The sequence below is a fragment of the Xiphias gladius genome, chromosome 1 (genome assembly GCF_016859285.1).
Source record: "Xiphias gladius isolate SHS-SW01 ecotype Sanya breed wild chromosome 1, ASM1685928v1, whole genome shotgun sequence".
Lineage (NCBI taxonomy): Eukaryota > Metazoa > Chordata > Actinopteri > Istiophoriformes > Xiphiidae > Xiphias > Xiphias gladius.
In genome coordinates, this window is record NC_053400.1 from 6159040 (window position 1) to 6186593 (window position 27554).

At 42.2% G+C, this 27554-nt stretch overlaps 3 protein-coding genes and 1 long non-coding RNA gene across 8 annotated transcripts; 2 read left to right on the forward strand and 2 right to left on the reverse strand.

Moving 5' to 3' along the window:
• Positions 1-3159: 3159 nt before the first annotated feature.
• On the forward strand, positions 3160-12130 carry LOC120790871 (adhesion G protein-coupled receptor G3-like). Of its 3 annotated transcripts, none has more exons than XM_040128831.1 (12): positions 3160-3263; positions 3621-3672; positions 5750-5837; positions 6184-6312; positions 6586-6753; positions 6845-6899; positions 6986-7077; positions 7566-7684; positions 9475-9755; positions 10868-10976; positions 11147-11457; positions 11547-12130. In XM_040128831.1, the coding sequence occupies exons 1-12, from the start codon at positions 3206-3208 to the stop codon at positions 11660-11662; spliced, it is 1578 nt and encodes a 525-aa protein (XP_039984765.1). In that variant the 5' UTR covers positions 3160-3205; the 3' UTR covers positions 11663-12130. The 3 variants fall into 3 exon arrangements, with proteins under 3 accessions (XP_039984765.1, XP_039984773.1, XP_039984782.1); XM_040128839.1 differs by having other exon boundaries at positions 6589-6753; positions 11547-11799; XM_040128848.1 differs by lacking the exons at positions 3621-3672; positions 5750-5837 and having other exon boundaries at positions 3170-3263; positions 11547-12125.
• Positions 11828-14003, reverse strand: LOC120790896. Its single transcript, XR_005707586.1, has 2 exons — positions 13815-14003; positions 11828-12384 (listed from the first exon to the last, which is right to left on the reverse strand). It is a non-coding gene; the product is annotated as an uncharacterized LOC120790896 (long non-coding RNA).
• slc7a6os (solute carrier family 7 member 6 opposite strand) lies at positions 12890-18383 on the forward strand. Its single transcript, XM_040128861.1, has 5 exons — positions 12890-13174; positions 14000-14329; positions 15585-15791; positions 16512-16644; positions 17364-18383. The coding sequence occupies exons 1-5, from the start codon at positions 12893-12895 to the stop codon at positions 17492-17494; spliced, it is 1083 nt and encodes a 360-aa protein (XP_039984795.1). The 5' UTR covers positions 12890-12892; the 3' UTR covers positions 17495-18383.
• Positions 18384-18466: 83 nt separating this feature from the next.
• On the reverse strand, positions 18467-27331 carry slc7a6 (solute carrier family 7 member 6). 3 transcript variants are annotated; one of them, XM_040136582.1, is made up of 10 exons: positions 27252-27331; positions 23154-23736; positions 22911-23036; positions 22535-22679; positions 22312-22435; positions 22072-22175; positions 21792-21888; positions 21227-21376; positions 20473-20656; positions 18467-20356 (listed from the first exon to the last, which is right to left on the reverse strand). In XM_040136582.1, exons 2-10 carry the CDS (start codon positions 23641-23643, stop codon positions 20289-20291), a joined length of 1488 nt encoding a protein of 495 aa, XP_039992516.1. In that variant the 5' UTR covers positions 23644-23736; positions 27252-27331; the 3' UTR covers positions 18467-20288. The 3 variants fall into 3 exon arrangements, with proteins under 3 accessions (XP_039992516.1, XP_039992535.1, XP_039992524.1); XM_040136601.1 differs by lacking the exon at positions 27252-27331 and adding an exon at positions 26842-27083; XM_040136590.1 differs by lacking the exon at positions 27252-27331 and adding an exon at positions 24663-25376.
• Positions 27332-27554: the final 223 nt, after the last annotated feature.

Sequence of the window (27554 nt, forward strand, 5' to 3'; positions counted from 1 at the left end):
TGAAGAAACACAAGCTCTTAAGCAGGCGAGCGGGAGATTGGAACGCAAAAACTTTCTACCCCTCATGGCACGAATGGTTACTGAATTACAAATTATACAATGTCTGTTGCTAAAGCAGTTTATTTCTCTAACTAAATCAGTAAGAATAAATACAATAATAGATTTCTTTTTGACACCGTAGCCAAACTTACTCAAAAAGAGCCACTTCTTTGCTGCTTTTGCTTGCCGTTTATGTTTTTCTGTAGCAAATTTAGGCTCTTGTGTGGTTTCTTATTTACCAGTAAGAACACAGTGTGCTTCCTACAATAATACCACATCAGTATTTTCTGATGTGAGATATAGAGCATCTCAAGGCTCTGTTCTCAGTTCTGCTTTTCTCTCTTAACATTTAGCCTCTTGGTCAACTTATATGAACTCAGGAATTAATTTCCTGTGCGCATAATCTTCACTTGGGTAGAAAATTCAGTCCAAATCAGACTAGATGACTCCTATCATAACCAGGCCGCTTAGGTGGATGGAAGTGACATAGGCAGAAATGAAATCCGTGGTCAGCTGGACACTATGGAGATAGACAGAGGTGCATACGGCAATGTGTCTCGCCTGTCCATGTTCATATCACCCAAGACGCATGTTAATGCCAGATGCAAACAATGTCTTAATGCTGGACAACACTGAATGATCAATTTAAGTCCAGAATGTTGGATGTTATGTAACTGCAAAGTTATAGTCATGAACATTTCAGAGAGAAAGATTCCGTTATGTTATATTGTAATCAGGTCTTCAGGAGCAACTCAAAGCTTGGAGCAGAGACTGAGGGAAAGATTTGGAGAGACCCCGAGGATGTTCAGTGAGTCCTACAGGAGTGGCCTCACTGTGCTGGGTCTTACCAGCCTGACTGGGACCACCTGGGACAAGACTCTCCTGGGCTCGGAATACTTCAACTAACCCATCCTTTTCATGTAGAGCAGGTCTAGATTGTACTCTTTATAGTGAGATTTACAGAGACCCAACATTCCCCCATGAGCAAGCACTTGGTGACAGTGTCAAGGAAAAACTCCCTTTTAACAGGTGGGGGGTGCATCGCACAGTACAGGTACCACATAAAGATGTATAATAATAATTAGACTAATAATAAAACTAATAATTATAACAATAGGGTGAATAATAATACTAATAAAACTAAATGTAATAATAATAATGATAATCATAATAATTGAAGCAGTGGGTCTTGAGCAGGATCATGGGGGCAATAGGTGGTTTGCAGTCACAGATCCAGACTCTGCAGCACCAGGGGCAGAAATACCTGCCAAAAACAACAGAAGGAGAGAGGAGAGAGATGAGAAAGCACAAAACTATGGGAGAGAAGAAGCCAAGTTAGTAACAAGAATTGAGGGATATGAATGCGTACAGATCGAGAGGAAGAGGAGGAGAGAGGAGCTCAGTGCATCATGGGAAGTCCCCCGGCAGTCTAGGTCTATAGCAGCATAACTACGGGATGGGTCAAGTCAAGCCTGAGTCACCCCTGACAATAAGCTTTTTCAAAAAGGAAGGTTTTAAGCCTAATCTTACATGTTCAGCTGGTGTCTGCCTCCCAGACCAAAAGGGGAAGATGGTTCCACAGTAGAGGATCCTGATATCTGAAGACTCTGCCCCCCATTCTACTTTTGGAAACTCTAGGAACCACAAGCAAGCCTGTATTCTGGGGGGTTAAAGGACATATCCCGATTAACCAGTCTGTAAACGGTCAGATTGTTATCAGATGTATCTGTTCAAATTGTTTTACCAGCTCATAAACCCACCTAACAATTGTATCTCTTTGTCAAGGTTTCTTTCTCTTGCTGTGGCTCTGTCAGTCAGCCAATTAGCATAGGAAGAGATATGGAGGACAGGATGACTAAAACTCCTGTGAAGGCTCCAAGAATCAATCTGATTAGACCCCCTTTCCTGTCATTAATCTGTATGATGTAGCCTAGAAGTAGTCATTGATGGCGTAACTGCGCTGGTGACCCCCCTTCAAGTAACCGTAGCAACAGTAACTCCCACATGTAGCCCTGCCAACATGTTACGTGAGGAATTGTCCTAACTTTACATTTTTAAAGTGCCCTCAAGCTTTACAGATTTTCCTCGATCATTTTTTTTTTTTAATTTTCTTTACATACATATAAAATTTTTGTTAGGTGTAGATCAGTTCTGTCCTTAAAACAAAACTGTTCCCGTCCTTAACCCAGAATATTATACATCGTGTTTTTGGATACGTTCTTAACAAATCAGTATAGAAGAATGGGCAAGTGTTGCTATTTGCAAATAGTTTTAACAACAATCCTTGAATGCATATATGTAACTTTCAGTTATTCAGGTGACGTATTAAAGACTTTACAAATAATCTAAGCGTGGATGGCATTTTCATTTTCCTATTTGTGGTGCCAACTTTGGAAAACATTATGTGGTGCAGGTCTGAGTTTCTCTTCCCCAGCAAGCTGTAAGTGTCAGTACTTGCTGACCATTATGACTTAACTATTTCTTCTTTCTTGCGTATATGGGAAAATGGTAGCATTTGGAAACTTCCTCTTTTCTGTAAGGCAGGCTCGAACGTTGGAGATTTTTATCATAGTTAAATGTGGACTTCTGAGATCTGGTGTGTAGCGGTGGGTGGAGTTGAATACATGGGCCTATGTCAGTTGGCACGGTAATGTGCATGAAGCACGCTCTCATGCACACCCCGAATTACAGGCACACAGAGAGGGCCAGTAAAAACAGATGGATTTTTGACGGTCCATAAACCCAGATTATCATGTATAAAATTGCCATTTAGATTTATGTACTTATTAATTGAAGGTTCCACGACGCCGCTCCGGATCGCCCACTTTAATTTCGGGTCATATTGTCAGCGGTGGACATTTGATTTGCTTTCTTTCAGTGATAACGCTTTAAAATAAATAAATGATGATAGCTGGGCTTCACTACTAATCTATAAATACACAATTTGAGCAGATAAAATATGTCAGACAGTAGCTAAAATTAACATCAGCAGCTTATAAGAAAACACATCTCATATGAATCACTTCCTGCCCACATGGCATCTCCATCCCCACTCTACTACCATGTGATGTAGATGTGAAACTCCCTGCTCCCCTCATCAACAAGCAGAACAACACTGTGCATAAACTGTGTCACCATAAGTGTGTTTGAGGAACAGTGAGACACGATGTGGATTACTCCTTTTCTCATCACACTTGCCTGGTTTTCTACAACTCAAGCTAATGGTGAGTTTTCAACATTTGTTGTGTGTTTGCGGTTGTGTGCCTATGAGTTGAATAGCGTTTTAACTGTTAATCTATCAAAGCTTTGGATCATCAAACCGAAGGAAAAACGAAGTCAGTCGTGGTCCTTGTTACCTGGTTTTAGTAGCTCTTACCCAACCAGTTGTGCAACACTACAGTCCAGTTTCCCCCAGTGAGCGGTGGTCAAATAGTTACAACACAAAATCTTTCCTTTCGTGATTCTCTGGAGTGAGATCTGTCACTTACGAGTTTAATCTAATTCAACTGTCAGGCTTAATTTGTATGTCCATTCATATATTGTACTATCTTTGACTGTTTCTGTGTCTGCCACTCTGACAGATTACTGTGAAAATCTCCTCACAGAGTGTCGTCAAATAATCCCCTGGACCAGGTAACTCGTACAGTAGATACGAAGCTGATGCTGTAGATCTTACATTCCTTTTTTTTTGAAGGGTTATATCCGGTGTCTTTCTCCTACACTAATGTATACATGTGATTGTTCCCTGCTGTCTAATGACTGTCAGGATAGTTTTGACATGATTTTGCCCGAGACAAAATAAGCACATTAAAAATGACTATGCAACTCAATTTTTATAACTTATATTGTTGTCATGGAAAAGGCTGTCAGCCTTTCATGAACTAAACGCACATGCATTTCTCTGTTTATCTCAAAATGGTTTGTAATGGCTTCGTCAGTCAAAGTGGTGTACAACTTTCTCAACCCATAAATAACTATGATCAATAATCATGAAATTAATGACAAGAGTTTTCACTCAGCAGTGCTGTTGTGTAGTCCTTGTTGAATTATTTAGCACCTATTAATTTTAAGTACAGAATTTAGAATATCTTCAGAACTAAATGCAAATTAACCAATTTTGTAAAATCAAAATATTTTTAATAAAATGTGAAAGGTTACTGAACAAAATAAAATAAAAAAACAAACAAACAAAAAAAACAACACAATTTTGGCAGCCCCTAAAAATTTCATGTAACCATCCAGAAGCCGCTTGCACTTGTCTGCTCGTAGTTTCTGTCTCTCTTCCACTGCTTTGTGTTCAAGCTCTTTTAAGTTTGCAGGAGTCCTTTTTGCAATGGCAGATTTCAGCTCTCTCCAAAGGTTTTCATGGAACATAGGTCAGGACTCATTGCTTGCCAGTTTAAATCAGTCCATCTTTTCCTTTTCAACCGTTCTTTTGTGCTGCTGGATGTCTGCTTTGGGCCGTTGTCCTGCTGAAAGACCCAAGACCTTCACCTCAAACTGAGTTTTCTGACACTGGGTAACACATTTAACACATTCTAAAAATCCTTGGTAATCTTCTGATTTCATCATTCTTTTGATACAGTCAATGCTTCCAGTAGCACAGGAAGCAAAGCAGCTCGACAGCATGATAGAACCTCCACCATGTTTTACTATAGGTTGAATGTTCTTCTCCTTATGGACTTCATTTCATCACCTATAAACAAACTGATGCACTGTTTTCCCAAAGAGCTCTACTTTGGTTTCATCTGTCCATAGAACATTATCCCAGAAAGCCTGTGGCTCATCTTCTGAAAGGTTTTGCAAACATTAGTTTTGCCTTTTTGTGCCTTTCTATCAATGGTGGTGTCCTCCTTGGCACCCCCCCCCAATCAGGGATTGTATCGGTTATAAGCTACCATTGATACAAATTTGTCAGTCAGTGTGCAACTTAGTGTGCGGCCTATGGTATGGGGAAAAACCACCAGTCCAGATTGATCCAGGTCAGCCTGAAGCTCTCTAAATGTCTTGCGTGGTGTTCTTTTCACATCAACCTTTGCAGACTTCTCTCATTGAGTTTCTTCTTAGCACCACGTACAGGAAGCATTTTAACAGTTTTATGACTGTGAAACTTCCTGATAACATTACAAACTGTTGAAACAGGGATTTCAAGATCGTTGGCGATTGACCTGTAGCCTTTGGAATTGTCATGTTTTTTGATCATAGCATTTCTGATGCTCTCAGACAGACAATGTCTTCACCATTGTGAAAAAGAAACTGGAAACAATCAGCCCCTTTTTATGGAGTAAAACCATCATTCACTGGTTAATTCAGGTCATGTGAACACTGAAAATTAAGCACAGCTGAGTCTTATTTGTTTTTTATTTTGTGAGGAACAAATTTAAAATTCATCAAACGGGTGACAGTGTACATTCAATGTCTATATTTTTTATTTCACTACATGGAAGCTTTTTTTTTCGCTGTTGTTCAGTAACTTTGGATGTTTTATTGAAATATTTCGACATTTTAATTGTGTTTATTTCTGAAGATGTTCCAAATACTGACGTCTGCCAATAATTTCAACTAGGACTATATAACCTGAAGACAATTTATCTGTGTTGTCTGTTCGCCTAAAATCACTATTAATTAAAGTAGTTACAATAGCATAGTAGTTGGTTATATTACTGTATAACTCCATGATTGATGAAATATGTGAAATATGTGTTGGTAGGTGTTATGAAGACAGGATTGCAACGTGTACAATAAGAAAGCGTTTCATGCCTAACTTCTTTCGTCAAAGGGTAAACTCGTCTCAAGAGGTGAGGTTATATTTTGGGTAATCGGCTCTGGTCCTCAATTATTAGGGGTAAAACAATCTTAAGCTCTATACGACATTCACTAACAAATGAGCAAAACAGGAGAAAAACACTTTTTGTTGTCTTCATCATACACATACATGTACAGTAGAGTTCAGGATGTTACAGTTTCCAGTATATCATTTTTCCCTGGACATGTTTAAAAATCCGAGGAATTAAAATCATCAAATCAACGAATTTAATTTCCATACATTTTTTTAGTTACTTATCATATAAAATATGTGCTTTCTGTGTATCCAATATTTGTAAATAGTTTCTCCATGCTTTTGTGTGTACTTATGGCTTTTAGGCTAAAGTGAGACCCACTCTCGAACACAAGGTTCACATCCCATCCTCGGCTCTCCAGAGAAGCAGAGGAGCTGCATTGGAGGAGGAGGTACTGCTGGTGGCCACACTGATCAACAGCACTTACTTTGAGGTCAGTAGCCCTGAAGGTACAAAATCTTTTAATAAATTGGCACTGTTGGCTCCATCTGTATAATTTGACAAGGTAACCCTTTTCCCTTCCAGCTGATTTGCTTTGACTTCCATGAACTCCGTACACTCATAATCAGCCATTGCGTATTATGAAATCGAGGAAAGGCTGATACTGTAGCTAATGTTGTTGCAATTGTTCGCATGTTTTGGAAGTTGAGTTTGCCTCAAATTAATCTTTTCGTGTCTCCTATGCCACCTCTGTTTGTCATTGTAGCAGGGTCTGCCTCAGGGAAGGGCAACGGTAGGGGGGATAGTACCCAACCAGTCTGCCCCGAAGCAATACACTGTTATGGGAGCCCTAGTCCTAGCAGTGATGGCAGGGAGCCAGCCCGTCAGAAACCTCTCACAACCCATCAAACTAACCTTCAAACACAACAACCGGGTAAAAAGACAAAACTAGCTGTGCTAGCATACACTTGGATAATGTAATCTGCTTTCGTCTGATTTTTGATTCGCTTTGGAATATCTTTCAGGGGGAAAATGGGACTTGTGTGTTTTGGCAGGAGTCAGAGCTGGAGGATGGAATAGGTAGGCTATATATTATGCCAGCCCACATTATTGTTGCTCTAAATAAAAAGGCAGTTTATGAATAATCATTATGTGTGTTTTTTTAGGTTATTGGAGCACAGGGGGTTGTGATACCATTGACAGTGGAACTGAGTTTATTTGCAGCTGCAACCACCTCAGTTTCTTTGCTGTGCTTGTGGTAAATAGTTTACTTCATACTGATCATTTCCTGTCATTGTTAGTTCTTTCATTCACCTCATGCCACGTAATGCCCCCCCCCCCAAACAGGGATTGTATCGGTTATAAGCTACCATTGATACAAATTTGTCAGTCAGACTTCCATCCAAGTGTAGTGTAAATTTTAACCAGCTTTTCAGAAAATCTGCAGACGAAAATGCAAATGAATGCACACCAACCCAGTGAAGCTTAAAGATTTTTTTTTCTTTTTTGCAATATTCAATATTTCAACCTTTTTTGTCAATTTTTGTTTCCACTCCTTTTTTCATGTGCAGATTGAAAATGCAAATAAAAACAGGTCGATGAAAATGCACTTAAGAAAGGCACAGAGCGGAGCTGTACTTAAGACAAAACTAAATCAACTAATGCTGTCTCCTGGGGAGGCCTGTATTAGACTTTTGAACTTCATTCTGAGAGGAATTTTTATTATATCTTTTTTTTTTGTTCCAGAACCCTGTAATATCAGTGGATGCACCTAATTATTTGATTCTTACTTATATCAACTGCATTGGATCAGCACTCTCCATCTTCTTTGCAATCATCAGCCTGATCCTCTATATATGTCTACAGTGAGTTTTTTTGTCTCTTATATTCAAATTCTTATTTCCAGAGGGTGAATCATATTATAATATCATAAAAATATCTGTAATGTTCTGTCCTTTTTGTGGAGGAACTGAAGCAATACATGTTTGTTGTCATTGTATTCATTTCACAGAACAAGTGTTTATTTCCTGTAGAAGTTAAACCACAGGACATAAATATTGATACTGTTTTTGAATTAGTCACATTGTTTCACTTGCATCTCTTACAGTACATGTTGCTTGTTTATGGTCTTGCGGATCAAAGCATGATGATGCCCTTTTTGGTTAAGAAGCCAGTCATGGCTGCAATTTGCAAGTTGGTGTGAAGAGACTGACTGAAGAAACAGGCCTGACTCACTATTCTATGTGCTGCAGTCTCATCTTTTCTCAGGGTGCAGCTTCAATACAGGAAAGAAAAAAAAAATGGTTAATGTTTGTGTAGTTCATTAGATGGTGTTGATGATGTGAGGAGGATGAAGGAGCCCTGCGTACACCGTCTTGACTGCACATAAAGGTTTATTACGAAGAAGTACAGCGTCAAATCAAGCACCTGCAGGTCTGTTCGTGAGAGGGTGTGAAGCCAATGAACGGCTCTGAAAATCAGCCTTGACCACCGACTCTTAAATAGGGCAGTTGTTTTTCCTGAAAAACGTCACTCACCTATGGCTATAGATCCAAAGCATTTCCGCCTATTCAAGCTGCAAGGCACCCTCCGATGACCTTTGACCTAGGGCCTTTGTGAAAACACATGACTTCAGCTCTACATATGTAACCATACACCTCACATGTACAAGTACTTGTATATGTGAAACGCATCTGACTGGCAGCTGCGCATGTTCTCTTTTGGGCAGCCCAGAGGAAGCATGTTCCAGCCTTCTTTACACAGTGGTGCATGTAGACAGGGTGCCTAGTCCGATACCGACAGTGGGGAATGTCAAGCTTATCTGTTCTGTGTTGCTTTTGTCCAACCTGCGGGACTTTTGACAGATTTTCATGTTTCAAAGTGCAGCCACCCCCCCCCACCAGTGGGTTTTGAGGTGATAGTGAAAAACAGAGATCTTTAAATTCAACATGACAGCATCCAATCAATGTAGGACCATGACTGGAGGATTCACCATGCTCCAGCCATGTTCTTGTCAGGTGGTTGAACAGCATCTGAAACCCCCTCCCCCATACACCCTCTCGACATCAGAATCGAGGGAAATGCATCCACTAATTTCTGTAACTTAATGGAACCGACATTTTGACAAATATTCCTCTTTTTCTAGCTCTCTTTATTCGTTGATTACACAACTATTTCTGTCACTTTTTGTATATACAACCAACATATTTAAACAGTAATTGTGTGAGTGTGGCATTTGGAGCAACTATAAACACTTTTGTCTTCCGACGAGGTTGGACAACAAGTCGCACAGACTGGTTCCTCTTAAGCATACCCCCAACTTTAGGCTTTGAGGGGATATAGCCCCCTCATTATAATTTGAATACCGTATGCCAGAAAGATCAAAGAAGGCAGAATCAGGAAAAGTCTTAAGTCAGTGTGGTACAGTAGTCAGTCAGCCTGATCAGACTGAACAGTCACATCCAAACTGCATTACTTTGACCAACATTTTTTTTTACCAGGAGGGCAAGTGATCAGTACGTAAAAGAGTATTTGGGAATCCACTGGGCTCATAGGACCAAGTTGAGGCGAAGTACCCGTAGAATCGAGGTCAAAATGGCCAGATGTTTCACTGTGTCTGCTAAAAGCACAAAAATTACCACGATTTGTATTTCAGACGGCGGCGCCCAGAGAAGGCCATCAGTGTGCATATCCAGTTAACGGTGGCACTGCTCTGCCTCCACATCAGCTATCTGCTGTCCACCTTCTGGGTGCGGCAGCTGAATGAGAACCAGGAGGGCTTCTTTTGCTGGTTTCTGGGTCTCTTTTTGCACTGGTCCATGCTGGCCACCTTCAGCTGGACAGCTCTGGAGGGATTCCACCTCTACCTTCTCCTCGTCCGAGTCTTCAACATCTACGTCAGAAGATACCTGCTCAAACTCAGCTTGGTGGGATGGGGTGAGTGCTGGTGAGTGCAGAAACACTGTGCTGGGACAGCGTTTCTGCTAAATATTAAGGTTGTATGGATATGCTTTCTTCCAGTATACTGTCCATAAGGCAGAAGAAAAATATCCAGAGTAAAATCCCCTGTGTAAACAGCTCAAATGGAATTAATGGACTATTTACATCTGATTTTTTTTCAGTCATGAAATAATCAAAACTAATTGAAAAAGCCTTAATTGTGAGAACATTAGTTGGCTAACAGACACTTAAATCCTTACACTAAATTGTTAATTATTTGGTCAATATACACAGTTCCATATTCTTGTTTTCACATTCATTTTTTTTCCATTTAGAGCAACCTCTGCAAGTTACAGGTACCGACTGGAGTTTTTGTCCACAAGGGGTGCAGTAGAGCAATGTTTTGCCGAAAGGTTACAGCGTTTGTACCTCATGCTGTAGCATATACACAAAGGCAGGATTACCAAATGGGCAAAGAGGGCACTAGGTCAGCAGACCCTGAAGACCTTACATTCCTTGTGTGTCACTTGGTTTGTGGTAATTCTATCTACTGCGAATTTGTTTGGGTATATGCACAACGAAAGCACAATATCATCTGAAAAGTTATGGTCCTTAAACCCGCAACAGACACTTTTGGCCACTTGGAGCCAGCAGGAGCAACATGGGGACACCATGTTGTAAACTGACATATTTTGACCTTCTAAGTTTATATGGCAAACCTGTTACAAAACCAGCAGCTGTGGAAGAATCTTAGCATTCATTTGGAGTCATATGTCTGTCCACCTGATAAATAGCTCTGCCTTTGTCTGTCTGACACTTGGTGATGGGCAAGTAGTGTGTAGTCACTTAAAGTAGCTGCCTGCTGCATCTGGAAAGAACGCTGACGAGAGCGATGAGAGTGAACAAAAACAGTATGCATTTCTGCGGAATGCTGCGGGCAGTCATGTGGTTGTTAATGCACTGTAAAGAACAGCAGTTCAGTAACAGGAAACACAAATGTTTGAATTTTGATCTTAAACTTTATTTTGGTCTTTGAATTTAATATCCATTTTAACCATTGACAGGGCTTGTTCAAAGTAAAACTCTGTATCCCTCTCGTCTTTCTGCAGGTCTTCCTACACTGATTGCAGGGGCTTGTGGGATTTCAGGTGTTTATGGCAAACACAGTCTGGAACTGAAGGATGCCGAAAACAGCACAGCGAGTAACGCAGTAGCACAGTAAGATAGCAAGATTCATGTTTTCAGATTTTATACATTCAATCACACAGGAGGTTTGATTTCTTAGTAGATACATAACGTGATGTTACTCGCGCTCTGCTTTATTCTTTGCCCACATGAGGCTCATTTGGAATTCAAAGTTTACTCTTTAAATTCTTGACAACCCGCAGATGCTGGATGAGCAGCCATCCAGTCAGCTACGTCACTACCATGGCCCTTCCATGCCTGGTGATACTGTGTAATTCCTGCATGCTGGGGCTGGTGGTGTTTAAGCTCCAGGGCATAAGAGGAGGTAGCAGAGGCACTGAAAGCATCAGTGACTGGAAGAAGATGAACAGAGAAAAAGGGACCAGGTTATGGAAGGACTGTGCCACGGTGCTGGGTCTCAGCTGTGTGCTGGGGTTACCTTGGGGGTTAATGAGCACCACCTACATCTCTCTGCCTGGGATCTATGTATTCACTATACTAAACTCCCTGCAGGGTCAGTATGTGCACGATCCTCTTTACACCATACGCACTGTGCTTTCATGATTTGCTGAAGCACTCACAGCCTTTCTTTTCTCTTCTCAGGTGTATTTATGTTCCTGTGGTCTGTGGCTTTGACCTGCAAGTCCCGATCTGAATGCAGCTCCTCAATAGGAGGCCCTTGCTCCCAGAAAATGATGACTACCAGCTTCAATAACTGATAGTCACAGCTAAAACAAATATTATCCATTGCCTATATTAGGTGTTTACTAAACTGTTGGCTCCAGTCATATTCATTTATTCAGCTAACTAACAGTAACTTAAAATTGGGATATCTTGCTGTTTCTTTAAAAAAAGATACATAGAAAATAATGCATCATGAACAGTAACCTTTCTAGTTATTTATTGTTGTTACAATGATGATTCTTATGGTCTTTCAAATATGGATAGGCAAATGTTGTCACTGATTTACTGGTGAATTACTGATTAAATAGTAGAAAATTGATGTAATGCTATAGTAATGAGTAGCAATGGCATATAAAACAAAATAAAAATAAAACAAAAAGGGGCTTAGTAGTTAAGTTAATAACAATGTCAAATACATTTGTAAAGTATGTACTGTGCTCCATTTCTGTGACTTCATCCTTACTCAGTAATGACTAACTAGGGGTCCTTGTAACCCAGGGGATACTTCTGCAGTTGCCACGGGCTCCATGGAAAGATTGTGCAGGAGCTCAGCGAACTGAGACATTATGAATTGATTGAAAAATATATATCCACAAAATCGAAGTCGGCTAATTCCACAACAACACATTTTGATCGAGTCCCTGCGAAATAAAGGTAATGGCTAAATGGTTGAAACTTCCAGCTTCTGCCACCAGTACAGATGTAAACTCGACCAAACCAACTGCTCTGTGGACAGCTGGACTCCAGTGGGCGGAAACTGGGGAGGACAAATGAAATGAGATCGAATTTGACAGGAAAACAGTTTGAAGTATGAAAACCTCTTGGAAAATATTTTTAAATATTTTAAATTTTCATTTATTTAGTCTCACTTGAAAGACACAGTCATAGAATTAATATTTTACAAGATAAATAACTGTTCAGCGTTTGGACATAATAGTTTATTTGTAAATCGAATTAATCACAATTTTTTTTTTTCAGGCAGCATTTAATTGATTATAATTAAATACCTTATATATATTAATATATTATAATATATTATAGTATATCAGTATTATCAAAGCGACACACTCCAGTGTATGAGCTTTGTGAACATATAAACGAGTGGACAAATTAAGTAGCTAACTTGAGGGCACTAAATAATAATTCTAGGAAATGCATTAAGTAACTCGACGATAGGAAATAATGTTATTCAAGGACTCAAGTTATCAATTGGAGGAATCGCCTGTATTTGTTTACACTTCCTACCTGCCGGGCTCCGCCGTGCTATGACGTTTGTGGTACCCGGAAATAAAGACGGACTGAGCGCTCCGGGATTTTCCTTCTCTCCGTCTGCCAGACAAACCAGACAGAGGAACAACATGGATCCGAACACGACGATTTTGCGAGTCAAGCGAAAACGGGGGACCGACCCCGCAGATGCTCTGTTGCTGGCGTGCAAGCGTATCCGGCCGGAAACGTCCCAGAGCTCGGCCGAAACGGTACCCGAGCCCACTGAGGCCGAGGTGGAAAACTCCGTCTTCAAACTCGTGGCGACCGTAGCGACACAGGTGAGAGGCCCGCTGGTCCAAGCGAGGGTGTTAGCTAACCGAGCGCTGCTGGCTAACGGCAACGCTGCAGCCGGTGGAAACATTAGGCATAGCTAGCTCTAGGCAAATACACCTTAGTTAGCGTGTAGGTATAAACGAAACATTTTAGTAAAATTGGTTGGCTCGTAGCGAGCTGAATTTAACTTATTAGAGCGATTGTTATTTTTGGAAAACAGCGCGCCCTGTATGCTAGTTGTTGTTAGCACAGCATTCAGGCTAGTCAACGCTGTTAGCCAACATTAGCCATATATCACCTCCAAATCGCATTAGCCTGCGCTATCGTTAGCTCATTTGGTTGGTGTTGAATGTAGTTGTGACGTGGTCGCAGGCCTCGAAAAATGATTCGACTTAATCCAGAATACAAACTGTCGTAGCTTCAAACTGTAACGCCATTAAATCCGGTCTCAAACATTTAAGTCACATCCAACATGCAAGCTCATTAGCTTAAGTAAACATCCTGGTACATATTTTTTAGAAAGGGTCTGCACCTTTTTGGTTTAATGTTATTACAAGCGAATTTCTGGCCTTTTTATTTAAATAGTCATATGCTAAACTGTTGATTGTGTTTCTGTTCACTGTGACATTTCGAGAAATCAAGTACCTTTTCAGTGATGCAGTGAAGATTGGGTTTGAAGACATTACGGGTAGTGAGAGGTTTTTGGAAGGATCATCCCTTGGCGCATACTTGAGTTTCTTCCGACTTGTAGGTGTCGGGAATGAAAGCTAAATATCGTCTCGTTTCCATGTAAGAGCCTTGTACATTCTCGTTGTCACTCTCATCACCAGGATGCTCCCGTTCAGACGCAGGTCCGACAGGCTTTGGCTCGGCCTCGCACGGCCCACGCACTGCGCCCCTCTGCAGCCAGCTCCCAGCGGATAATTGGGGACCTACGGGCCACAAAGTGGAGCACCCGGAGGGAGGAACGCTACAGAATACTCTCCAGCCACCGTACAGGGCTGCCAAGTCCAGCTGAGCAGCAGAGCCCCGAGACGGACGCTTCTGAGAGCGCAGGGGAACCTGGGAGAGAGAAGGACAAATGTTGGGGTCTTGGTGAAATCCAGGTGGTTGATCTCGTACATGAAGATGTAGAGGAGCAGGGCAAATCTTCTGGCAAGGTGAGTTGAGCTCTATTTTATCTGACTAGAGATGAGTATTATTTGAGTCTTGTCTGTATCAGTTACCATACCGTATATTGATATTGATACTTCAAATAGTCTAATTGACAGTTATATATAACTTGGGGGGATGTTGTTATGATTCCTACCATGTAACTGCAATGTCCCTGGTTTGATTTTATCCGTGAACCTCGGTTGCACGTGATAACCCCTCTACCTCTCTCCCCTCATTTTCTGCCTCAGCTTTCAGTTGTTCGATTAAGTTGTGGAAAAACTGATGGGAGCGGTGTTTTCCACATACGCACAGCGTGTAGCAGAGCAAAGGCCGTGGCAGAGAGGGTTAAAGTGTAGTTACATTTCACTGGCGTCAACAAACAACTGCTGAACAAGCCTGAATATACATTTTGTAGAAATGCGACTACTTCATAATTAATGCCCACCGTCAGCTGCCGGTCCCGTCTTCATCGATAGCCAGTATGTCTTGCATAGCCATACGGAGAGTAGTTGTCCTAATATATTGCAAGTTTGGCAGGTTTTCTTATAGCAGTGTGAAGCATTAAATTAGTTTATGAAAGGGATTGGAAAATAATTGTAAGGAACAGGAATCCAAATACAAGAATCCGCGTTGGTACGGGTATCTAATTGTGGGACGTTATCCAGCCCTCCCACTGTGAGGAGAACAGTCACGCAGCATCTTTTAGGTCGGAGCTGCTTACTAGCATCCCTGCCAAGGAAGTTGATGAGCTGTACTGGTGCAGGTGCAGCAGCAGCTTTCCTAAAGCTGCTCGGATCACTGCAAATTTATGACAAGTTGTCCCTCCAGGTTGCTGGTGTTTCGCCATTATGTGTAACGGTAATGAAAATGCATTAACAGTTAACTAACTGCCATAACTCCATGTTTTTCTCCCTGATCATAGTCAAAAGTCTGGGGGGTGTTCTGTACGTAATGAAAGGTTAGAATTACTAGGAAAGCAGTATAATCCATTAATGTAAAGTTGAAGGTAATCAAAGTACATTTACCAAACTGTTTTATAGCTTGTTAGTTAATTGTTGAAATACTTTTTGAATACAAAGAATACATCTGTATGGTTTTGACAAAAGGCACACAAATGCTTTAGTTGTTTCTCTCCTTATGGTATTGTGCCTTAACTGCCTTGGTTAATCTGTTAAATGCTATATAAGACATTAGTCAACGTTTCTAATATCGATCGCTGCAGTAGTGATTAATTTATTCTCTCGCTCTATTTTTCTTAAGACGTTGTCCTCAGACCCAGAAGTGATTCTGTGTAACAACACAAAGATGTTGCGGGAGTGTCTGAGCATTTCTGCAGAGAGACTGGGGGAAGAGCACCGGGAGCAGGACGATGACTACGTCTACGACCTTTACTACCAAGAAACGATCATACAAGGGTGGATCCAAGACATCCTGTCTGTCAGGGCCTACGCTGATGAGGGAGAACTGGTGTGTGTGGATGGATGGACAGACAGATGAATGAATGCTGAAATCGGAGTGAGTGAATGAAGACATGTAGTAAATAGAGCGTAGACATGGGGTTTGAGTTCACACCTGTTATGGGCTAACTGCTTGGAAAATGTATATTTAGATAAATCAGCAAGGGTCAGCTGACATGCAGCTGGTCGTGGCTATATTACTGAGCTACCTGTAAATTTTGTCCCTGCTGTCTGGCTGATATTTGGCTTATTAACTCTAAGCAGTGCCTCTGGATCTAACACTGCGTTAAGACAATCAGTACCACATAAACTTGTTTTTCCACACGTTGCTGTTCTGATGTGACAGTTGAGGCCACCATATGGAAAAATGAGACTACTGACAGTAATGGGGTACATTTTCATTTCATTTACCTCAATATAGGAAGTAGCACGGAAAACTGTGGATGACATTTCTTGCAGTCTTATTATTTTGGTCTGAAAACGTTCCCAACAGAGAACTTTTTAAATTGTACCTTGCATATTTTATTTTTTAAGTTCTGGGCAGGTGGCTCAAAAATTTGGATAATGGAACAAAGTGATTGTCCAAAAGTGTTAATACAAGTTTATGTCTTAAACATAAAATAAAACTGGTTTTATTTCATTATCCTCAACATTTTGTCTAAGTATACTAAAACAAATAATGAGTCAATGAAACCGAGGCTTTCAGATAAAGGGTTGCTGTTTTTCCCAGGTGCCTGACCTTGTGGTTCATGAAGAGGAGGTGTATGAAGATGAGGATGATGAAAATGAGGAAGGCAACTGGAGGAATGACTACCCGGATGAGGAAAGTGATGCAGACAGTGACAGAGAGGAGCGCTATGGTGGTATGTATTAATGTGCCATTCAAGTCCGTGTAGATTTGGACATGGGCTCTTTTTTTTTTTTTTTTTTTTAAAACCCATTATTACCACAGCCTGTGTAGTCAGAAGCTACATAAGCTTGGATAATGCTAGTCATATTATTTGGTAGTACATTCTAAACTACATAATTGCTTTCTCTTGAAGTGAATTTTCCCTCATTTCCCTTTTACAAAAAAGTGTATGCAGAAAGTAGTTGTTGCTGATGTCTTTAGGGAGACCTACTGAAAGGTCAAAGTGCGTTACCTACTTCTCATGTGAGTAGATCTTGTGTATTGTTTTGTTTTTTTTGTTTTTTTTTTCCTAGGCCCATAGTGGTTAAGAAGATGAATTGGTTAGGAAAGGGGAAAAGACAAACGTTTGACTATTTGGAAACATGCAGGATGTTTTTGTTTCCCAAAATGTGATCCTACCGGAATATGACATGCAGACAAGAATGCTCTGTACACGGCTTCTCTCTACCTTTTGTTCACCTTGTGATACCTGACAGAAAACACTAGAAACATCCCAGTCTTCTACAAGACTTGCAATTTCCATTAATCATTATATTAAGGCACATTACTGATGTATGTATCTAGAGAGACAACATTGACCGTTTCTAATAGTGAATTTTTCACAACTGCAATTCCAAATGCTAGTGACTTAACCCAGTCATTCGTTGGCTGATTTCTGCTTCCTGTATGCAGGTTACTGGGAGGAGGAGCACTCTTACAGCCGGAGGAGCTGGGAGTGCTACCAGAGGGAAGTGCTGCATGAGCTGGGCTGCCGTGGTGAGGAGGAGGATGATGAGGATGGAGACAGATACAATTCCGATTGATCTACCCCTTAACCCACACCTGTCAATGGATCTTCCTGATGCCCTCCCCATTGATAACACCGTGCTCCATAGACCTCTGTGTAGGTGAGAGTGGTGGAAACCAACGGCTAGTATGGCACGTAATATGGAAACATGCCTGAAAAAAACGTTTTCCAAGAAATACCATTTTAAAGTGTAGCAATTTATGTGTAGCACTCATCAGATTTTGTTAAGTTTGCAATTTCAAGTAAAATTGACTGACAAGCATCCTGTTGTATTAACACCAGTAACAATTCCCTATATCTTCAAAGTATTTGTGTCACTGAGTCACAAAATTTGTAAACAACTAAAATGCAAATTGCTTACACACCATATCCGTGGACACCTATTTAAGTGTGAAGTCATCTCTCTCTTTACTACACAGATTTTTAAGGGTTAGGTGGTTTTTCCAGAAAGATCCAGTGTCTTTAATTTTTTTTTAAATTTATTATTATTTTTTAATTGTGGTGGAGTGAATTTCTGTGTGTTTAAAGTGGATGCGTGTTAGAAATATTGCACATTAGTGTGATAAATGCCTTGTATGCTTTGTGCTGTTAACAGTTCTGTTAGTAAGACGTCTCGGGCCGTGTGATTGCAATTTAGGGTGTTCGCATTTTGTGTGTGTGTGTGTGTGTGTGTGTGTGTGTGTGTGTGTGTGTGTGTGTGTGTGTGTGTGTGTGTGTGTGTACACATATAATTGTCTTAGATTTTTGCATAATGTGAAAGCGTGTTGCATCATTTTCGTTGTGGGTGTGAGTTTGGTAATGAAATTCCCCTTGAAGTTCAGATTGTTTCTCGGACGCTTGTTGAATTAAACTTTTGTAAATATGTAGATGTGTATAAAAAGAAAGCTTTCAAAATAAACACAAAACATGTCTGTCAATTTTTCCTGCATGATAAACACAAACTGGTTTGTTTTAAAAACTTATTTATTGACCATATAATTAGGTAGAAAAATCTACTCAAGACATCAGTTTGGAGAGTAAACATTTCCTAATTCAAAATCCAAATTCTTATTAATGCTGAGGTTGGTGATCTGATGAGCTGTTTTGCTCACTTATATTCCTTAGGCAACGCAGTGTTATTTTTCTGAGGTAGACCAGTGACCGCAGACGTGGGAGGAGAATGTAGAAAATGAAGTCCCAGCTGCTCTGAAATTTTCAACATGACGCAGTGTCTTTTTTATTTATTTATTTATTTATTTTTTTGGGGGGGGGGGGTAATATCAAAAATTATAATCAACGATTTTCATCTTGGAAATGTTCCTCTCTTGCCCAGGATTCAGGAGAAGCTCTGCTGTCCTAACCTGTTGGAGCATTACAAGCCAAACATGCAGCACATGACACGAAGGGCTGTAATGCAGACGTTTGATTGAAAATAAGGTTTCATTGGCACCAACTGGATTCTCCATCTACAAAAAAACTTCCACTGCAGGGAACAAGTTGTCTCTTGTTTAATACTTAATTTAATCATTTGGGATGACACGATTGTGGTTGTATTACTGCACATTAAAGTTTCACTTCTCTTAGTATTTAACAGTTTCCTGATGATTATACATGGTTGAAAAAAGGATCTGGCACGTTAGTCAAGCCTGCACTTTGTGGCCATATGGTGCTTGTGTGAATGAAATACAGTCAGACCACTGGACCACGAGTGGACCAGTGCCAAAGTATGATTTCCTTAATGGCACTAGATTAAAGCCTAGAGGTGCCATTTAAGATGAAATGTAGTGTCAGATATAGTATGTTTGAAGCATAGTTTACTTGAGATTATTTAGAACACAGGATATAGAATTGTTACACAACTAGACCTAAAGATGGATAACAATTTAACTACAATGGATAACAAAAATGCTATTTTGATCTAATCCTCAATGTCTGTTGATGTGTTGAATATAGCACATTGGGCACTAAAGAATTCGAGTAAATTGATTTAGTGATACACAGTTTAAAGCAAATACAAAGAACAGGAAGTCTCCAGCTTCCTACAATGCTAGACAGATCGGATTCTGAAGACACTAAACCCACCTCATCCAAAATGCTTTAAACATTCACAAAAGTCATTAAATGCGGCAAATGGGAAGAAGGCAGTGTTCAATTTCAGCGTATAGCAACAAGAGTTGAAATGCAAAGAATGAAGAAACAAAAAAACTACTACACAATAGCACCAAAATGAGATAAAGGCAATGACATTGGGATGATGGGTCAACATCTTCACATAGCCAAAGACACAAAATATTTTCTTCCCTTTTTTCATTCAGGAAGTGAACAGCAAGCAATTTACGATGCTTTGATTCTCAGGGGAGATTAAACACATTCACAAATACTGCTCATAATATCTCTATCCAGTTACAATAACTTAATCAATATAATAAAATATACTTGCATTATTATTTCTCATCTCACAGGCACATACTTTTCAAAAGGCATTTGTACAGTTACCTGTAACCTAAAAAGGCGAATCATTTTGAATGAAGGTGATTAAATAGTGGGATGAAGAAATGAAACTGCTTGTAACAATATCAACAGTATGCAATAACAGCACTGTCTCTACCTTTATAAATCTGTGAGTGAACCTGTGCATCTGTGGCAGCATTCCCAGTGTTGTAAAGAAGTCAGGGAAGTCTGAGAGCTTCCGCATGATTACGAAAAAAAGTCATAAATCCTTTTTCAACAGCAGAATCCCATGTCCAGTTCCCTGGTGACTGTCAGCTTCGAGGATGCAGAGACTGCCGGCTAAAGTTCTACTGTTCTACTCTTCTAAAGTGTACTGGATGCTATTCTCTTTTGTCCATCTCTGTCAGTACACAGTAGCAGGTGTACTGGGTGAAGTGAGTCATAGAACCTGCAGTAAGAGACAACAACAAATCCGTTGAGTCTACATTGTTGAGTGAGGCCAAAGAACGATGGCGGTTGAAGTGACAAGTGGGCCTTAGGGTGCCCGGTGTGTGGAAAACTCACGCAGTAGCTTGGTGACGACAGGTGGTCGTTTGGACTCTGGTAAGTAGACACCCAGGAAGTAGACAGGAATGCCAGATAGGGCAATGGCAATGCCAATCAGAGAGTTGACCGTGTCGCTGTAGAGTGGCACCGCCACCAGGAAAACAGCACAAAGACAGAACACCACCGGGTACAATAAAGTCAACTGTAGGGGGAGAAGTCAAGAGGGAGAGCGTGAGCTAGAAACACAACAAAACACGTAGTATTGTTAAAATGACCAAAAATCATTGCTTGAATTTTTTAATGTTATTTTCTCCCCTTAATTCAGCTGTAACGGGATCTGTAAGGAAGAACTTGTATTATTCACTGGAAATTTATCAAAGTTTGCAGAATGAAAATTTACCCATTTATGTATGACACAAGGAAACACAAATATGATCACAAATGCGAACACGTGTTCATCCTCAGTAACAAATGGAACAAGCACACACACGAAACCCAAAAAAAAAGTGTCAGCACCTGCTTAGGAACTACCAGTGTCGATGGGAAATGCAGTTGTCAGATTGTGAAACACAAGCAATGGTAGACACTTAGTATTAGTACTCTCTGCTGTGAACTCCTTTGTAGATGGCAGTCAAGTATCACAATGAGTGCAACAATTATTGATCCCATTTCAACTTCTATCCTAGTTTTCTACTATTATGACCCAGACACAGATAAGTGGATTAATGGATGGGTGCACGGGTTTTCCACATGTGTGTTTAATGGGTCTTGCCTTGAGAGGTCTGGGTCTGTCGGGCTCCTTCCAGCGGAGGTAGATCTGGCCGGCAATGGACAGACCCATGAAGAACCAGTAGCTAAAGCTGTAGTAGTTGATGAGCTGGAAGACGTCCTCCACTGTCAGGTAAATCAGCGACATGACGCACTGGACGGTGGACGGAGGAAGAAAGGGAGGGCGAGGACAGTGAACGATGTCAATGAGTGTTGGAGCGTTCGCTGCCATATGAAGAATCCATTCTTTTCGCTTCTTAACTGATCAACATTTTCATTTACCAGAGGTGAATAGGTGGTTTAAAATAAAGAACTGCTGCCAGATACGTTTAGTTTCCATTAAGACCAAAACTGTGTTTTATTTACTAGATTGTAGAATGGAAAATGAGTTTAGCATAGAATTTAAAATAAAATAAATAAAAATGGTTTGATGTTTACAACTTCCTATCAGCCAGTACAATGAAGGTAACTATTAAATTGAGAAGGCTACACCTTACAGTATACTACCATTAAGTGGACATTTCCTGTACTTCCTCCATTATATACATGTAACTGATTCATATTCATACATTGAAGATCAGAGCAGGGACCGGAGTGAATCTCTGTATGTGGATCATGGACAGAGTGTCTGGAAGGTGACCCTCGCGGGAGCCCACAAAGAACAACCTGGACACAGTACACATGAATTAAGACAGGTAATTCAACAGGCAAAGTACCAGGCTGCTATACTGGTCATATAAAACTGAACCGCTTAGGCACAGTAAATTACCAGTAAATCATTTTTATGAAATAACTACTGCAGATTTCTGCGGCGCTGCTCGAATTACTGTGTGTGGGTGTGTGTTCCACCTGGATGCAGCAATAATGGAGGCGTTGAGGCCTCCGTAGCAGGACAGAGCCACAGCAATGGGGATGGTCCAGCTCATCACACCAAGAGTATGATCTGCAAATGTCTGAACCAGACACATTCACTGGTTTAGCTGCTGTTTCAGCTCACACACAGACACACACAGACACACAAACACAAAGCACTTGTTCGCCATCTCATCAGCTTCTTCTGTCAAAGCGCTTTACATTTTGTTTACTCACCACTGCCACTGCATCACTGGCCACTATAGCACTAACATCCAGAACAGCATAATAGGCCACATTGGTGAGGATGTAGATGATGGTGACGATGGGCATAGAGATGGCAATGGCCAAGGGCAGGTTCCTGGAGCAACAGCACACTGGATCGTTACCAGGCTGATTCACGTATTCTGATCTGACACCACTCGTACATTCAAAAGGGGGAAAAAAAGGGAAAAATTACCTTTCAGGGTTTTTGATTTCCTCAGTAACAAAGTTGAGGGTGTCCCAGCCGGAGTAAGAGAAGAGGGCAGAGTAGAGCGCAAGTGCAATGTCACCAGGATCTGTAGATGATCCCTGAAAGGATGATTCAAAGTTGGTCGTGTAGCCTAAGACACAGACACAACATTTAAAGGAACAGTCAGTGAAATCTTATTGCATCCACGTAAAAAGAAAAAGACGATCATAAAACTATTTATATGTGGCTGTTCAAAACTGTTGTGGATCAGTCCTTGTCCTTCCACTGTCATTGGCTGCTGGGATTTCAAGCCTTCTATAAAATCAGTCTGGTGCGAAAATGTGAATGTGAAAAAGGTCAGTACTGTAGTGACACCACTCACCCTGGCACAGCTTGACGATGCCAGTGGCGATGATGACAATGAGGGCCGCCACCTTAGCGTAAGTGAAAACGTCCTGCACGCGGGTGCCCCACTTTACATAGGCCGAGTTGATGAACGTCAGTAAGCCTGGGGAGAGAGGAGAGTTTCGCAGATGCTCTTAGAGTTGAGTCTACTCCTGTAGGAACAGGTGGACGGACATGCGCAAACAACAGTGGGGATCCAGAGTGGATCAAGTGTACTTACATATACACGCTGCTGCTATGAGCCTAGCGGCTGCGTACGGCGGTTCGCACGTTGGGAAGAGCGGCTGCACCAGGTAGTTTGCAAATGTGATGGCTATGATTGCCTGGCTGGTGGGCTCGATAATCAACAAGGAAGTCCAGAGACGAATGAATGCAATGAAGCCGCCAAATGACTCCAGGATATAAGCATAAGATGCCCCTGATTTGGTGATGGTGGTGCCCAGCTCAGCGTAGCAGAGGGCCCCGACCACAGAGAACAGGCCCCCAATGGCCCAGATGATTAGTGACAGCCCGTAAGAGGCGCTGTAGATTAGTACACCCTTGGGGGAGACGAAGATGCCAGAGCCGATCATGTTTCCCACGATCAGGCTGACTCCGTTGAGCAGCGAGATCTCCTTCTTGAGCTGCATGCTCTCTTTGGGTGGCTCCGAAAGATGGGGAGAGTGGCCAGCACTGCCATTCATCTTCTTGGATTCTTCACGGTCAGCCATGGCGCCTTCGTACCAGGGCTGAACCGGCAGGAACAGAGGACCGGCTGTGGACACTTCAGGTCCTTGTCCCTATCTGGCAACTTCTGGAACAACCTGTCCGACACATTCAGATGTACTGAGTCATTGTTGGTGAAGTAAAGAGGAGCTTAATGCCAAATGGTGAGGCAGGGGATTGTCTTGCGAGTGGTATTTAATGTTGAATGTATCAAACACTGGTAAAAGAAAGGTCAGAGCTCAGAGTAGCAGGGGAAAAGGACAGAGGTTTAAATGAAGAGATAACAGAAAGGGAAGTGAAAGTGGAAACAATAATTGCAGAGGCAGCGAGGAAGAGAAACATAATCTGTGATGCTCTGAGGTGAACACTTTTCCTTAAGATGATTTAATATACTATTAACCTGAGGGGGATTCAGCAGGGGTACTGCTCGTGTCTATGCCCTAAACCAAATGACAAAAAAAAAAACAGCTCAAAATGTGAAGAGAAAATACTGCAGGTCTGTAAACTGCCCAAAACTGCAACTGATATGGCATCAAGAAATCTTACCCCAAAAAATCAGATTAGCTGCATTGCATGCGGTTGAAAAGACATGAGCAAAACATCTCAAAATGTAGTTAGAGCAAAATCATGGGTGACAGCCATATCTTACGGTTGTCTTGTCTCATAGCTCACACACAGCAACAAAACAGATAGACTAGCCAAGAAAATATTTCAAACATCTGGTAACTGGGGACTGTTGTGAGAGGTTGCAGTAGCGGAAGTACTGTCATATCAGTCAAATCAGTCGCCTCCCTTAACATCTCATGTTTGCCCGCTAATCACCTCCTAACTTGTGTTACAAAGGACAAGTGTAGAAAAACTGCTTTGAAGATGGTTTCATTTCAGATAAGGATGCGAACTATCTCCAGGCAGGGCCGAGAGAAGATGTGGGATATAGATGAGGGCTGAGCCGGTTAGAATAGCAGGGGCAGCGCTGCATGTAATGTAGGTGTGGAATGTGTAATTTATAAGACAACAACATAACTATGAACCGGGACTGAGGGGTCAGTTATCACAATGGGCTGGTGCTGGTGTGCTGAGCCTGTGTGCATGTGAGGCGCATGCTTCAGTTCAACCATTAGGCATCTGCTCCTCGTGCGTGAACGCACCTCCACACCACCTGTTTATGTGACGATAACGGACCAATCAATAGCTCAAACAATCCCACTGCTGTTAACTTGAAATCTCATTACTCAACAACAGAGACGTACAAACAGGAGCACCTGCCTGCATGCTGTTTGCCCTGAAGCCTGAGTCAGGCTGGGAGCTAAAGGTGTTGGTGGCGCGAGTCGTCCTGTGCGTGTGATAACTTGTGCGTGTCCGGTGAAATGCGTCAAACATCTCGCATTTAACGATCCTGGAGACATAGCATACGTAGGCGTCATGTACAGTAAACCCTGTGGTAGTTCTCGTGCTGGAGCACGAGGTGGAGCATCCATGGAGATCTCGGCTGCTTTTCATGTGACTGTGGATTTGAATTGGGCCCGGGGCCGTTGGTAAATGTCATTCCCTCCCGCGCCCCGAGGTTTCTCCAAAACAGAATTTGAGAGCCCGAAATAACCTCGGGGGACAAAAGGGGAAGCTGAGAGTAATGCCGAGCGAATCCTTTTCTGATCAACACGGTGGAGGAGACTGGGGTCCACTGCTGTGTTAGACGGCCGCTCACAGACAGAAGTCCTACCAGCCGGAGGAGCAGCTCGCCGGCTGCTACTGGCCGAGATCGGCTCCAAGCTAATAATTGATCTTACCGTTAGAGCTGGAGCAATCGATTGATTAGTTGATCGACGGAAGATTACCGGGCAGCGATTTTATCAAGCAAAAATCCCAAAGATTCTGTGGTTCCAGCTTCTGGAGTGCAAAGATTTTTTTGACCATTGTAAACTGAATATCTTTGGGTTTTGGACGGTTGGTCAGACAAAGGAGCTTTTTTCAGCTTAAGGAAATTTTGGCGGGCATTTAAAAAAAAATGTTTTCCCAGAATTTACAGACCAAACAATGAACAGATTAATGGAGACAACAATCAGCAGATTGATCGATAACTAAAATAATAGTTACACACAGCCCTACGTAAATGGATAATTTTGTAGCATTATTATTCTCAACTAGTGTGTGTATGTGAGCAACCACTGTACAGCATGTACTCTGAGAAACAAGATCATTATCATCCGTGGGTGCGTGCCATTTGAGGGGGGGTTCAGCTCAGCACCCGGTGCACGCGGTAGCCACGGCCGGGTGAGGATGACAGCGCGCGAGTCGTCGACCTGTTCGCCACCGACTCGCTTCCCTCCCCGTGCCACGTTCAAGCCCGTCACCAGCGCGCGGTGTCCTGCGCTCTAAAACGCGAAACGCCGTTCATACATGCCGCCACCGGTATGTACCGGTAACTGTCGCTGAGGCATTACGCGAGCGAGTTCCCGTTTCGGGAGTCAAGCACGTTACCGTGAAACGAAAATCCAAAAAAACAAGTGAGCATCATACATGTCAGTGGTGTTTTATATGTGGAGTGAGCAAGTGGAAAACGTGGGTGGAAAAAAGTCTAACGGGCGTGCGACACGGGCCCCCCCACAAAAAGCCAGGCTAAAAAAGGTGGATAAATCCTCTCAGCAAATACTGATGAGTTATCTCTGCTGCCGTGCTCCTGATGCCAGGCCGGTTTTGGACGAGCTTCGGGATTGCTCGCTGGGGATGTGTCTATTTACTGGCGTCGCGTTAGATGCGCGGAGACCAATCTCTGCCCCGTAATGACAGAAGCGTCTCGCGTTTTTAGCCTGTGTTTTCCTGCTAAAACAGTCCAGGGACATTACATCCAAATCGCTAAACCGCACTTCCGCTCACGACCTTCACAATAAAGCCACAATCATCTCCGTCTCGACCCCGGCGGAAGTAACTTTTTCTCCTTCTCTCAGTCTCTTACCGAAAATGTCAAGTCAAGTTTCTTGACCACAGGTGGCTTTTACAGGCTACGAGGCAAATGGAGATTAGACAGGAGGTTATTCAAGGGGAGACTCCCGTCCCGTGGATGGCTGTCATGCAGTTACAAAACAACGCCAACAAATATAGTTATGCTGTTATTAGATAATAACAATAATAATAATAAACATAATAATAACGGGCCTGGTTGTTCTGCAGCAATTCTAACAATTCTAGTGTCTAGCATAGCTTACTGTGTTTGAACTGGGTAGGTTAGCTTATTCTTTGTTTTGGTCCACTGAACATCAGGGCTTTGGATCCTACTGGGGCAACCCAGCCGAAACAAATGTCTGCGTCCACCTCGCCGCAATCAACGGACACGGCCACCGTCGCAAAATACACACTTCGAAGTCACAAACGTCTGACTGTGCCTTTTCTTCCCTTCCGAGTCGACCCGCTAATCTCCGGCACTAGCGCGGCTCCCTGCGGTTTTCTTGTCTCCGGTGCAAACAGATGGAGCTCCCCCCTTGTCCCGCTGGGTCTACATTCAGGTACCCCCCTGCCCCCCCCTTCGTCGGATACGGAGCCACTGTCCCGCTCTGTCACAGCGACGAGCCCCTCCACGGCCGAGTCGGACCCGCGGGGCATTCCCGGCCGGCCTTACCTGTGCTGGCGTGCCTCCCTCTCCTGCGTGCCGGGCGGTTTTGACGGCCAGCCAGCCCAGCGTCCGCTGACCCAGTGCATCGGCGCCCGTAAACAACTGGCTGCAGCCGCTCGGAGGGGGAGAAGTCATGTGACGGCGCCAGGCCGGGCAGGAGCATCGCATGACCGCGGCAGCGAGCACACGCACCTTGCGAGCGGATTTCGGAACGGAACGTTTCTTCGCTTACTGAAAAAAGAAAAGAAAAAAAAAAAAGGAAAAAAAAACGAAACCAAAAAAAACCCAAAACATTCGCGTTCCGTACCT

Coding starts and splice junctions, on each gene's coding strand:
- LOC120790871 (XM_040128831.1), top strand. CDS start 3,206: ATGTGGATTACTCCTTTTCTCATCACACTTGCCTGGTTTTCTACAACT. Junction 7,685..9,474: donor ATCCTCTATATATGTCTACA/GTGAGTTTTTTT, acceptor TTTGTATTTCAG/ACGGCGGCGCCCAGAGAAGG. Junction 10,977..11,146: donor GCGAGTAACGCAGTAGCACA/GTAAGATAGCAA, acceptor GACAACCCGCAG/ATGCTGGATGAGCAGCCATC.
- slc7a6os (XM_040128861.1), top strand. CDS start 12,893: ATGACGTTTGTGGTACCCGGAAATAAAGACGGACTGAGCGCTCCGGGA. Junction 15,792..16,511: donor ACGCTGATGAGGGAGAACTG/GTGTGTGTGGAT, acceptor TGTTTTTCCCAG/GTGCCTGACCTTGTGGTTCA. Junction 16,645..17,363: donor CAGAGAGGAGCGCTATGGTG/GTATGTATTAAT, acceptor TCCTGTATGCAG/GTTACTGGGAGGAGGAGCAC.
- slc7a6 (XM_040136582.1), bottom strand. CDS start 23,643: ATGGCTGACCGTGAAGAATCCAAGAAGATGAATGGCAGTGCTGGCCAC. Junction 23,037..23,153: donor CATAGCAGCAGCGTGTATAT/GTAAGTACACTT, acceptor CTCTCTCCCCAG/GCTTACTGACGTTCATCAAC. Junction 21,377..21,791: donor TCCCTGCTCTGATCTTCAAT/GTATGAATATGA, acceptor TCCACCGTCCAG/TGCGTCATGTCGCTGATTTA.